Below are 13,602 nucleotides of genomic sequence, written 5' to 3'. Positions count from 1 at the left end.
CCTGCAACCTTGGCATTATCAGCACCACGCTCTAACCAACTGAGCTATCCTTGGGACTGATTTATTGGACCTCTTGGTGCTGCCATCTGTCCTAACTGAAAGCAGCCTGGATACCACAGCAGTGTGGTTTTCAGGTGGTTACTGTATTTTTCCATGTATAACATGCCCCCTTGTATGAGACGCCCCCATTTTTGGGGACTCAAATTTAAGAAAATGGGAGGGGTGGGATGCAGGAAATCACTAACGCGAATGACAAGTGCTAAGAATCGTTCGCGTCGCAGAAGCTGGCAAGTGTCTGTCCGTTTGCAAACAACAGCCGGAAATTGAATGCCCATTTGCCACAGCGGCAGCCAATCCAAGGCAGCTCTTGACGTAGCAACCAATCACCTGCTCAATTAACGCAGGAGCAGCCAATCCGAAGCAGCCCTTGCCCCAGCCAACAATCACCCACCAAATTGCTGCTTACAAGCTGCAGCTTGTGGCTGCAACCAATCACCTGGTCCCCCAATGTCCTGCCCGTGTATAAGACGAGCCCCGTTTTTTAACATTATTTTTGAGTAAAAAACCCCCTCGTCTTATACATGGAAAAGTACAGTATCTCAGCTGCCTTGAACGCAGGAGAGGTAGCTGCCAAGGATCTTAACCCACATGCTTTCCTTCCTTCCCACAAGTCTAGAGGAGATTGCCTCTCAGTAAGGGCAGAAGGGGAGCAGCCTGAGTAAGCAAAGGAACCCCTCTGATGCTTCACACCATGCAAGACTATGGTCTGCCTCAGGCAGAGGAAAGAGGCAAGGGTTCGGGACAGATCTCTAGCTGATGTTTACCTTGTCACCAGGAGGCTGCTGACTGCCTGTAGCCAAGACAAGCAGCCGCAGGGGTTTGTCCCCTGGAATGTGAGACGAGAGCACGGCCGAGATATGTTCGTGCTGTTTGTTGTATATATTGGTACTGCTTTCCCCTCCAGCAAGTACAGACAGTGGGTGGGAGGGAGGTTTGAAGGAGATACCAGAGATTTGTCCCTAATCTGCTCCATGGATTTCATACTATTTCCATTTTCAAGAGAATAAGCTGTTTAAATGAGAAATGCACTCTGTGTAGGACCTAGGATAGAATGTTAGAGGTACACATAGAGCAGGGATGTCCAAGAGGTCGATCGCAATCTACTGGTAGATCCCTGCGAGGTTTTGGTAGATCGGTCGATCTCTGGCTCCCTTTCCTTAGCGTTGCTAAAACTGACTCCTGCCTTGCTCCGCCCTCCATTGTTGTTTGATCTTTGGAAGGGAAGACGGAGCTTTCTCTGTGTTACTGTTTCCATCCATAGTGATCTTTTTGTGAGTGACTTTACCCCTTTGTCCCTTGCCTTTAACTCCCTCCAAAATGGAAGTCCCCCCCTAAGTTTTTTAACCCCTAAAAAGGGGTTTTCTCCTCCCCCCAAAAAACTCAACAACTTTGAGCTGAACCCCCCCCCCCAAAACAGGGGTAGATTACTGCCAGTTCTTAATTCTGAAAGTAGATCGCAGTCTCTTTAGAGTTGGCCACCCCTGACATAGGGCTTTGTAACGTTGTGAAAATTGGCAAAGATTTGAGGATCAAAACCAATCCACTTTTAAAATACGGTAATCTTTCTCCATCTTGATACTCCGCTTCTCTCTTGAAGGCTTAAAGAATCTGTTATGGCGGCATCCTTGTCCAGAATTTTAGCTATCTGGATGGCTTCGGCGCTGGATGCTCTTCAGTCAAGTTCTGAAAACCTGAAGCGCAGCCTCAGTGGAAACTCGGGCACTATTGGAAAAATGCTGGATTATGTCTATGCTCATTGGGAGCATCCTCTCGATGCTGTTAGACACCAAACCAAACTGATATTTAGGAACATCCTCCGAATTCACCAGGCCTCAGCAAAAGGACCCATTGTAAAAGTGGACCCTTTCTTCTTGGGATTGATTGACAACTTGCTAAGTTTAGAATGGCACGTTAAGGGCAAATACTCGTCACTTGGCTGCCTTGTTGAGTGTGTGGGCATTGAAAATATTCTGGCAATGGACAGGACAATTCCTGCGCAGATCTTGGGCGTCATGAGCGATCAGTCTTTTGCACCTTACGCAAGCGATTTGTTGGAAACCATGTTTGTGAACCACAAGAGACACCTTGAGTCCACACTAGAAGGGAACACCTGGATCGACAAATGGCACGAGGCGTGGGTGTCTCCCCTGCTGTCGATTTTGTGTGATGGGAATCCAGAGCAAGCCACCTACGTAACAGATTATTACTTACCCAAGCTGCTGAAATGTAGCCCCGAAAGCTTGAACTACATGATTAAAATCCTTCATACATCAGCTGAATCTAATGTTGGTAAGATCAGACTTCATACCTTGTACTCCAGGTGTGCTGTCAACGTTTCCCTTTTTTAAAGGGAAATTCCCTTATTCCAAATAGGATTCCTCGCAAGAAAAGGGAAAAGTTGACAGCGATGTTAAACTGGGCAGGTGGGTGGGGAATCTTTGGCTTGTTTTGACAGGTATTTCTCTGCAGAGCAGAGGTGGGAAAGATTCTAGGATCCCAATTGCTCAGAGCACAGGTGACAAGAATCCATCTTGATGGCCAAGAACATAGCTTAGAGACCCCCTTTTTATGTCTTCACATAATTCTGCAATAGAGCAAAATAAATTTCACCTTACATTGTCCTATGTATTTGCGTAAAGCTTTCCTTGATTCTTTTCAGGGAGCTTTAATAACAATACACAAACTAGTTTTTCACCCAATTTTTGGTTTCCTATAGAAGTGCAATAATATATATTTTTAAAATTATTGTTGTACTGACTGGTTGATCACTAGGTAAAATGTGTATCCTGAGAATTTAGAGAAGGAATTTAAAGCTGGTGGTGTTTAGGATACCTTTAGCAATATATTCTTATACCTAACATATTTTGATTTTTAGAGTGTTGTTTTTAGCAGTGGAGCTGGAAGTGGTGAGAAATTGCTGTTTTTGTAGCAGTATAAAAACAAAGGATTTATTGTTTTTGTTGTTGTTGTTGTTGTTGTTAATTTATATGCCATCCATCTAACTGGGTTGCCTCAGCCACTCTGGGTGGCTTCCAACAAGTTAAAACATCAAACACAGTTAAACATTGAACATTAAAAACTTCTCTGTGCAGGATCTTGCAATACCAGAGGAGCACTTGGAGCTTTGATGGCATGCCTGAGAACAGCAAGAGCCCATGGGCATTTAAAGTTTATAGACATGATGCACAGTGGTCTTGTATCCATTACCTGTATCAAACAAGGTTTAGTTCATCAACACGATCAGGTACAAATCTAAGTGTTTTGTGCATGTGTGCTTTTTAAGTTGTATATATTTATTACAGAGAAAAACTTCGTTAAAAACTTCCTTATTGTTTTAAAAGGTGCGAATAGACGCTTTAGGTTTGCTTTGCGAAAGTCACCGGAGCACAGAAATTATTTCCACCGAAGAGATGCAACTGATTGAGTTTTTTATTAGCTACAACTTGAACAGCCAGTCTCCAGCTGTGAGGCAACAAATCTGTTCCCTGCTGAAAAAGGTAACCTTTAAGCATGAACTTGAAATCCCACATACACCTCTTTAGAAGTTCTGTCCACCTTTGTGACAAATGTTCTCAAACTCCATTACGTTTTGCCTTTACTTTTTTAAAACATGAAATAAGTTGCGATGTCCACTTCGATGTTTCTTGTTGGGTGGCATCATTGTACCGTATTTCTTTTTTATTTTCCAAGTTGTTCTGCCGGGTACACGAGAGCTCCCAGACAGTTCATAAAATGCAGCAAACCAAGTCCAAGCAAGGCCTGGGCAAACATTCCGTTCCATGGGATCCATTAAAGACTTTGCATCAGTACAAGGTATGTGTGCACAGAGTTTAAGAACTATGTGGCAATTTCCAAACATTGCAGTAGCCACAAAAGCGGAGAGTGCGATCCATCTGTGGCAAAGGACAGTCTGAGACACAATGGGAAACAAGACATATGAAGCTGCCTTTTACTGGCTCAGACCACAGTGACTGGCAGTAGATCTCCAAGTAGATTCCAATCATTGAGCCTAGGGCCTTGCTTGATACAATTCTACCACTATCTGTGGCCTGCTCTGAAATATCCTGTTTTCATGCCCTAATATCCAGGCAGCAAGGCAATCAGCTACTGCCGGGAATTTTCAGATTCTCACTGGCCCTGAAGTGCCACTAGGCATTGCAGCCAACTCACACTCAGCTAGACTTTGGACCCCTAGTCAAACGTAGTGCAGGCCACTTGCAGAGGGTAGAATCTCCTTGAATTTTGAGGTGATCATAAGAAACAAGTAAGGAGCACAGGGAGAGGAAGAGATGTGGAATGTGGGAAGGATGGAGGTGTGGGAAAAAGGTTGAGAACTTGTAAAAATATATTGGCTTATGGAGGTTGGTTTTTTGTTTTGTTGTTGTTTTGTCCAGGAGGATATCCCTTTGGGGCTTGGCAAAACCCTGCCAGAAAGGGGTAACTAGAAACTGGGGCAATCTCATTGGCTGGGTAAAAGGATTAATGAAATATCAAAAATATCCTCAACCCCTTTTGAAGACAGTCTTCTGTTTGATCTGTCTGTGGCTTCTGTTTCCCATCCTTAGGATTTCATGTCCTCTGTCTGTGATATCCTTTTTGGAGCTCTGTTTCCTGGTTCGTCCCATCCAACCAGATTTACCGCACTGACTGTTTTGGGATTAATAGCTGAAACGTTTCCCGTATCAGAAGGTAAGCTGTCTTGAAAATGCGGTGGGGAAAGATTTTGTTAAATGTCTACGGTCAGGTTATATTATAACTGAATACAGTGGCTTTTTTCTCCTCGGTTGCCACCTGCTTTTTCTCAACAAAAAGATGAACAGTAGTTGAAGGAGTAAGAACATTTTATTTCAGAAGAGAAGTACTCCAGTACTTGGAGAGTGCCGCAGTTCAAGTGCCATATGGCTCATTCACTCCTTGTTATTTGACTGTGATGTGAATGGGTAAAGCTTGGTGTATTGGAGTATCTTTTTTTCCTGGACCTTGTCTTCCCAAATGCAAGGTGGTTCTTTTTTCCTGGACCTTGTCTTGCCAAATGCAAGGTGGTTCTTTTAAAAGTAGATTCAGAGGCAATACAAGACACAAATGAGTGAGAAGATTGAAGATTTCATTCTAAACAGCAAGCAATAGATACATACCAAGCAAGCACCTCAACCTGCCACTTGGAAGCCCTCAAGAAGCGGGGAAGCGATCCCCCAGGTAGCCCTCATTTGCACGGCCCTGCTGCCATGTGTCCATCCACAAGCTTCAAAGAACTCTGCCCCAAAACCATCTGATTTATAGCTAACTAGCCTGTTAGCTATAAATTAAACAGCGTTTCCATGTACTGCTCTGGTTTGCCAGAAGCGCCTTAGTCATGCTGGCCACATGACCCAGAAGTTGTATGCCGGCTCCATCAGCCAATAAAGCAAGATGAGCGCTGCAATCTCAGAGTCGGTCACGACTGGACCTAATGGTCAGGGGTCCCTTTACCTTTACCTTTACCTAGCCTGTTAGCCTACGTGCCTTGCCCAACTAGCTATGTGCAGATTGTTCATTAGCTAGCCACCTCTTCCCATGCTGTACGTTCTCCAAACAATGTCTAACATCAGAAAAGGTAAAGGTACCCAGCACTGTTCCTTCCTTCCGCAGATTAAGGCTTCAAAGGCTGTTCTCAGCCGTCAAAGAACTGATCAGGAGATATAGAGGGGGAAGTAAACAGAGGCAGGAAGAATACCCATGTCAGACCATTATCTCAAAATACAATTATCTTCCGGATAGATTGCCTATACACTCCACCCCTGGTCTACATGGTTACCTCTTCCATGCTTAGCAAATCTGTTCCTCCTTCCCTCTCTAAATAATAACTCAAACATATAACATACACACTAGCAAAGCATGTACAGAATCCGGCAATATGGCATCCCTGCCGCATTTTGAATATCCATACCCCAATGAAATTATCAGCTCTTCATAAATTTTTTAAAAATTACAAGCATCAAGTACGAAGTTGCATGCATATGTGTGTGTTTTCACTGTGTTCCCATTTAAATTCCACTCGATAAGCAGCTTAATCTGGGCCTGGTTTCTGCATGCACATTCACAAAAAGCTGCCTTACACAGAGTCAGGCCATTGGTCCATCTCATTCAGTATTGTCTACACTGATTGGCAGGAGCTCTCTAGGGTTTAAAGCAGGGAACGTTTCCAGACCTGCCTAGAGACTCCAGGGATTGAACCTGGGCCTTGCTGCAGGCCAAGCAGGTGCCCTATCATTGAGCCCAAGGCCCTTCCCTGAATGTTTGGTTGGAATGTAGTAAAAAAGCAACAATCATGCATCTCTCTGCATGGGGCGCACACACATTTTGTATTTATATCTGTGAACCTGAATACAAAAAGTCAGGTGAGAATTGACAATACAGGGAAAGTTGCTGCCTGGTGATGTTTGCTGCAAGTTGTAACGTGGGATGCCAGCCTGCCTCTTTTGACTGGTTTATTCATCTTGCCTGGCCTGTTTCCTGAGGAAACTTTCTGGCGCGGCACTCCTTCCACCATGATGGCAATGATCACTTTAGGCTTCTCAACGCAGCAAGTAGCTCTAAAGGAAGTGCTCACCAGTTGGGAGGGAAATGCCACATAGTTCATTTTTAAATCCTTCTGTTGCACAGGCTCTTCATGTTACGCTACCCTGTCTTCCCTTTTCTTCAGCCATACCAGGTCCCGTCTTTTTGTAAGAATGCAACCTGTCCTGTAAATTGAACCACAAACTCTCCTAAACTGTTTCCAATAAGTTGACGTTGAACTGTATGATTCCTTTGTTTAATAATGCAATCAAGTGCTAAATAGCTAAATGTAACAAAACAGAATACAACATTTTCCCTCTGTGACTTATAACAAAAACACCCTCTTTTGCATGTGTTCGTTGGGTATCCTTTGGAGCAGGCCAGAGCCAAGAACTGTTTCAGGTAGCGCAAGAGGTCAGTCTTCCTCGGCTTCAGACTCTGCTCCACTGCTTTGCCAGCACTTTTGAGGAAATAAAGATCTTGGCATTTGATCTTCTGATGAAGCTTCATCCTGTCTTGCCTTATTTTCGGGTATGGATAAAGTTTATAAAAACTCCACATTCTCAATTTTGTAATCATTTTGCTTGTTGAACTCTTAAATGTTGGGTTGAAGGCTACTTCAGAGCTTACAGCACGAAATGGGTTTGTTTAGCAGTCTCCAACCCTAAAAAAAATTAAATAAATCCTGTTTCATTGGAAAATGAGGGAGGGGACGAAACTAGTTTTCCTGGTGGACCAATTGGAAGCAGAATTAAAACAGGATGGGCCAAGACTCCATCCTGTTGCTGTTCCTCCTGTATGCCTTTTTTTTTTTTTTGCCTCTGGGTTGGCAATTGAGTTAGGTATTGGGACCGTTGAGGGACGCGGGTGGCGCTGTGGCCTAAACCACAGATCCTAGGGCTTGCCGATCAGAAGGTCGGTGGTTCGTATCCCCGTGACGGGGTGAGCTCCCGTTGCTCTGTCCCTGCTCCTGCCAACCTAGCAGTTTGAAAGCAAGCACGTCAAAGTGCAAGTAGATAAATAGGTACCACTCTTGCAGGAAGGTAAATGGCGTTTCCGTGCGCTGCTCTGGTTCGCCAGAAGCGGCTTAGTCATGCTGGCCACATGACCTGGAAAAACTGTCCACAGACAAACGCCGGCTCCCTTGGCCTGTAAAGCGAGATGAGCGCCGCAACCCCAGAGTCGTCCGCAACTGGACTTAATGGTCAGGGGTCTCTTTACCTTTACCTATTGGGATCATTAGTAGAAATCAGCAGTTTGGATATCATCCTGAGACCCTTGCACGTATCTGAAGCTTTTGGTACCGATTTCTATTTTATTGGTTCCTGGTGGCTAGTTTGAAAAGTCCTTTTTATAGGAGATTTGTTTATCCTCCTGTATAACAGCAACAACCCCCCCCCCCCAAGTATACTTTAACAAGGGGCCTGGATTAGAATGTAAGTCAGTACAGTATTCAACAAACTTGTATTTAAAAGTGTTGAACTTTTTACTTCAGGATCCTCAGCAACTGCAGTTGTTGTTTCAAGTAGCGATGCAGCTCAGCACAAGTACCAAGCCTTACGACTGTGTAACAGCTTCCTATTTGCTGAACTTCTTAATACACCAGAAAGGCCTGCTGAAGACCTGCTTAAACAATCATCTACCTCTGAACACATTCCAGCCGGATGAGGATAAGTCTAGTGATCCAGTGGAGGAGAACACTTTGGCTGGTCAGTATTGAGCAGCAGAGGACGTTTTGTTCTCCCCAAAAGAAATCATCTGTACATCTTTGAAAGCTTTTGTTGTGACCATAGAAGACAGAGAAAGACAAAGGAAAAAAAAGTAATATATTTTGAACTGGAAGTGCCCTAATATGGCTGATTTCAAAACCTGATAAATGGTTCCCACCATAATTGAAAGCTTGTCACTAGGTGTTTAGTCTTGTGGGATCAGTTTGTTCATATACACAGGGGCTGCATTCAATGTTAGCTTTGCACTGGCAGAAAGCAGTTATGCTCATGCAAGGTAAAGCATGACCAATTTTTGGCTAATTTCAGTGTCTAATATTAACATAGTCTTTCAAGGCATGTAGTAGAACTATATTGGTATCAATGGTATGTCATAACCTGTTAAAGGGACGTAGGTGGTGCTGTGGTCTAAACTGCTGAGGCTCTTGGGCTTGCCGATTGGAAGATCAGTGATTCAAATCGTGTTGCTCTGTCCCACCTTCTGCCAACCTAGCAGTTTGAAAGCACACAAGTGCAAGTAGATAAATAGGTACTGCTATGGCGGGAAGGTAAACAGCATTTCCATGCGCTCTGGCACTCGTCACAGTGTCCCGTTGCGCCAGAAGTGGTTTAGTCATGCTAGCCACATGAGCCAGAAGGCTGTCTGTGGACAAACGCCAGCTCTCTCGGCCTGAAAGCGAGATGAGCGCCACACCCCATGGTCGCCTTTGACTGGACTTAACCGTCCAGGGGTCCTTTACATTTTATCCTGTTATCTTATTGATCACGTTCATTACCTTTTTGAAAATATCTTTAATGAATCAATTCCATTCCCACAGTGATTAAGAAGTTGCATGCTCCTTGCCTCAAAATTATATCTGCCCTGCTCTTATGTCCTAACAGACAAAATGTTGCTCTTTAGTGTTGGCTATAGGAAAAACCTTCAAAATTATGTATTCCAGAGCAAATCTCGTGGAAGCCAGTGGGAAAGGTTGCATTGTGGCCCCAAAATGAGTGTGTGTGTGTGTGTGTGTGTGTGTGTGTTCAGTCCCCCTTCCTGTTCTTCTGTTTTCATGACCAACTTTTAAATTCAGAGGTGGCTCTCTCATGGCATCTAGTCTTCAACTGTCTGTTTATTATTAAAGAATTTGATTTTGTACAGAATACCATGACTATCACTTTGATTCCCCCCCCCTGTGTTTGTACTAATATATAGTTGTCAAAAGCTTGATGGTGAACCTTGAAGGAGAAATACGGCAAGCAGACAAGTCTTTACTTCAAGCGGCTACTTCATTTCCAATGTATGGCCGTGTACATTGTATAACAGCAGCTCTGCATCAGTTACCATTAAAGTGAGTAATATTGCCCCTGTGTGGTTATTAGGTTAGGGATTAAATAGCTTGTGTAGGAAGTATAAGGTGGGGTGTACCAGCCCCAACCTCTATTGTCCATGTACCCGCCAGTTCTAGCTTGGGGCTGGATGGGGGTTTTAACCATGTTCTGCTAAAGGCACTTAGATATCTCTCTGCAGTCAGGAACATGGCAGGATCCTACCCCCTGCATCCCCCTAAAGGGGGAACTTCTAATCTTTGTGTGTTTAGTGTGGAGGTGGGAAGGGGGGGGAAATAGTTATAAAAAGGAGAATTCCTGGATGCCAAGATCAAAGTTTAGGGCAAGTACTCTTTGGTGAGAGAACCTCTGCAGTGGTACCTCGGGTTAAGAACTTAATTCATTCTGGAGGTCTCTTCTTAACCTGAAACTGTTCTTAACCTGAAGCACCACTTTAGCTAATGGGGCCTCCTGCTGCCGCTGCGCCGCTGCTGCACGATTTCTGTTCTCACTCTGAAGCAAAGTTCTTAACCCGAGGTAATATTTCTGGGTTAGCGGAGTGTGTAACCTGAAGCATATGTAACCCGAGGTACCACTGTAATCACAAAATATGCAGCAAAGTATGGAAATATAGGCCATTAGACCTTTTAAAATATGCCCTTGTGGATTCCAAAACTTCCCTATTCTGCTAGTATAGAAAAAGTAACCATGTTTACTTACAGACTCTCCAAAGGTCAGATTTATGTGCATTCAGAAAACGTTGCACGGGCAGTAAAACTTGACTTAGTTACAGTGGCAAAAGTTCCTAAATTATTGGTATAGGAGCTCAAAAGTGGCTTGTATGAGCCATGCAGTCTGAGCTGCAGCAACTAGCTCAGACCTCTTTATGCATTGAGCTTCTCTAGTAGACTGGAAAGCAACAGTAAGGCTTGATCACCCATTTCCTCCCAAGGTAAGGGAAGTGGACATAGCTAAGCCTGTCAGGACAGCTTGCTTTATGGTATTAACCCCTTCATGCACCAGTTAGTCTTTTGCATGTTGGTTATAGGAGGCTGGATATCCCATAGTCTGAAGGGGGTTTCTAACTGCATTCCGCAGAGCGTGCTTAGAAGCCTCCCCACAATCAGAAATTTTCGGAAGGCTATTCTAAGCTGCAGTATGGATTGTATGATTATAGTAAGGAAATAGGAAGTATTAAAAATTATCATAAAGTTAATGTTGTTATTTTGTCACAATGAAATGTTTACTTTGAATTCCTTGATTTTCTCTTCTTACAGTAATTTGACCCTGATTCCTGAATGGAAAGAGGTGGTGGCAAAGCTTATTCTGATGTCTTATGAGCTTTCTGCTGTAGTGTCTCCAGTAGTTCAGAGTTCATCACCAGAAGGTCTTATTCCAATGGATACTGACTTGGGTAACCCATGAATATTTCTAAAAATCATGGCATCTCTTGGTGCAGTACTTTTATGTAGCTTGTTCTTTACCAAAACTGTCTTCAGCCTTCTTGCTGGTTCCCGTTATTATCTCTCAATAGTGGGGTTCACTGTGCCGTTTGGTTGTTCAGGACATAGAAGTGAAAATATCTTCTGAGGAGAGGTCCACTCAGTGTTGTGGAAATATTGATGAATCAACTGTTGTTTGGAAAGTGTTCATTTTTAAGCCAACTTTCTCTGTTCTCCATAGACAGTTCAGAGCGCTTGCAGTTGATTCTGCGTGAGATACAGCCACGTGATACGAACGATTATTTCAGCGAAACAAAATTGTTCCAAGGGCGCTGCAGGCTAGAGTGTACCAGTGAGGGAGTGGAAAACATTTGCACTGAAATTAGAGGTAATTTCAGGTGAACTCTGTGTGTGTGTGTGTGTGTGTGTGTATACACATGCAAGGGAGAATGGTGGTGGTTGAGGTTAATCTTTTTCGTGTCCCCACCTTTCTCTCTTTATGAACCAAAGTGGCTTATAAATGGCCTCTGTTAGAAAAGCCCCTGCCCGCTGGATTAACTACTATTTTCGTCTGTTTTGGGTAATCCTTTTAAAAGTTGCTTTTCACATCAAAACCACTGGGTGGGGTAGTTGAATTTCACACACTTATAAATGTCCTCCGTTGGGACTTTCATTTCAAAACAAGTAAAATGCTGGGAATGTTGAGGTAAAAATCCATCTATGCCATATGAAGTTAATTTTTAAAAATTCTTTCCCCTCCCTTTAATTCCTACAGTTTCATATTCATGCATGTAGTTTTTAATAGCAATAGATGGATTGGTTGAAAAAGGGATTGTTTCTCCTTTTTAAAAGTCTTTTAACTGAATATCTGCATTTTTAATACTTTGGGCCAACACATCTCCTGTAGCCAATCTTATTTGTGTGTCCCATTGGTGAGGTTTGACTTTACATCATATTTTATATATATATTTATAAAAAATTATATACTGCTCCATTATAGAAAACCTCAAAGTGATTATGACATATTTTTGCTGATGTAGCAGTGATCTCTTCAGCTGCCACAAAAAACACACAGTGGTGTCCTGTCTATGTTAAACTTATTCCCACATTGTTTCATTGCCCTTGTCCACTGAGAGGAAATCACAGGTGAAAACGTGTGTATATGTTTTTTTAGATCTTGCCCTGCACATGGAAAAGGATGTTGCAGGAAACAGATAAGTCTGTTATCAGGGTTTTGTGTGTGTGTGTTATGCTAAACAGGGTTTAGTACCAGGGTTTTTTTGTGTGTGTTATGCTAAACAGGGTTTAGTACCAGGGTTTTTTGTGTGTGTGTTATGCTAAACAGACAGTAGAACTGGGACGATGCTGATCACCTGTTCAGAGAGGGGACTGGCTTCAGGAAGCCAAGGAGATCTCTGATGTGAGGCCTGGGAGCCTAATCAACTGTTTGGCAAGAGAAGCTGAAGGTCTTCATAGCAAGGACATGTCGCCTGCTTTCATTGCCTGAGATCCTACGCCATAGAGTCATAGAATGGTAGAGTTGGAAAGGACCCTGAGGATTATCTATTCCAATGCCCTGCAGTGCACGAATATGCAGCTGCCCCATATGGGGATCGAACCTGTGACCTTGGCGTTATTATTCATGACTTCTCTCGCTGTACTGACTTAGAACCTATAATAATAATAATTTATTATTTATACCCCGCCCATCTGGCTGAGTTTCCCCAGCCACTCTGGGCAGCTCTCAATCGAGTGTTAAAAACAATACAGCATTAAATATTAAAAACTTTCCTAGACAGGGCTGCCTTCAGATGTCTTTTAAAAATAGGATAATTGCTTATTTCCTTGACATCTGAGGGGAGGGCATTCCACAGGGCGGGCGCCACTACTGAGAAGGCCCTCTGCCTGGTTCCCTGTAACCTCACTTCTCGCAATGAGGGAACCGCCAGAAGGCCCTCGGCGCTGGATCTCAGTGTCCGGGCTGAACGATGGGGTGGAGACGCTCTTTCAAGTATAAAGGACCAAGGCCATTTAAGGCTTTAAAGGTCAGCACCAACACTTTGAATTGTGCTCGGAAACATACTGGGAGCCAATGCAGATCTCTTCGGACCGGTGTTATGTGGTCCCGGTGGCCACTCCCAGTCACCAGTCTAGCTGCCACATTGCAGTTTCCGGGTCACCTTCAAAGGTAGCCCCACATAGAGCTCATTGCAGTAGTCCAAGCGGGAGATAGCTAGAGCGTGCAGCACTCTGGCGAGACAGTCCATGGGCAGGTAGGGTCTCAGCCTGCGTAACCTAGACATAAAATGCCAGCAACGCATGCTGGTTGCAAATTCTGGCCTTGGGGGATCTAGTAACATAGGAAGCTGTCTCAGATTGACTCAGACCATTGGTCCATCAAGCTCAGTATTGCCTTGACTTAAGTGGACAGCAGTGGCCGTCCAGGGTTTCAGACAGGAATTGTTTCCATCCTTGTCTATTTACTTTATTTAACAAAATGTATACACGGCTTACTAGAACGAAAGGCC

At 43.7% G+C, this 13,602-nt stretch overlaps 1 protein-coding gene across 8 annotated transcripts in view; it reads left to right on the top strand.

Moving 5' to 3' along the window:
* Positions 1–13,602, top strand: part of THADA (THADA armadillo repeat containing) — a 155,604-nt gene that overhangs the window by 17,473 nt on the left and 124,529 nt on the right. For all 8 annotated transcript variants that reach the window (XM_083494029.1, XM_083494030.1, XM_083494023.1 and 5 more), the window contains exons 11-20: positions 1,658–2,349; positions 3,153–3,304; positions 3,402–3,557; positions 3,751–3,873; positions 4,626–4,749; positions 6,977–7,128; positions 8,093–8,306; positions 9,520–9,655; positions 10,910–11,046; positions 11,316–11,462. In XM_083494029.1, coding sequence (XP_083350155.1) covers positions 1,658–2,349; positions 3,153–3,304; positions 3,402–3,557; positions 3,751–3,873; positions 4,626–4,749; positions 6,977–7,128; positions 8,093–8,306; positions 9,520–9,655; positions 10,910–11,046; positions 11,316–11,462 — 2,033 coding nt within the window. The remainder of the gene's footprint in view (positions 1–1,657; positions 2,350–3,152; positions 3,305–3,401; positions 3,558–3,750; positions 3,874–4,625; positions 4,750–6,976; positions 7,129–8,092; positions 8,307–9,519; positions 9,656–10,909; positions 11,047–11,315; positions 11,463–13,602) is intronic.

This window comes from Podarcis liolepis (genome assembly GCF_965112155.1).
Source record: "Podarcis liolepis genome assembly, chromosome: 3".
NCBI classification, from domain to species: Eukaryota; Metazoa; Chordata; class Lepidosauria; order Squamata; family Lacertidae; genus Podarcis; species Podarcis liolepis.
This window is presented reverse-complemented; position numbering and strand designations above follow the sequence as displayed.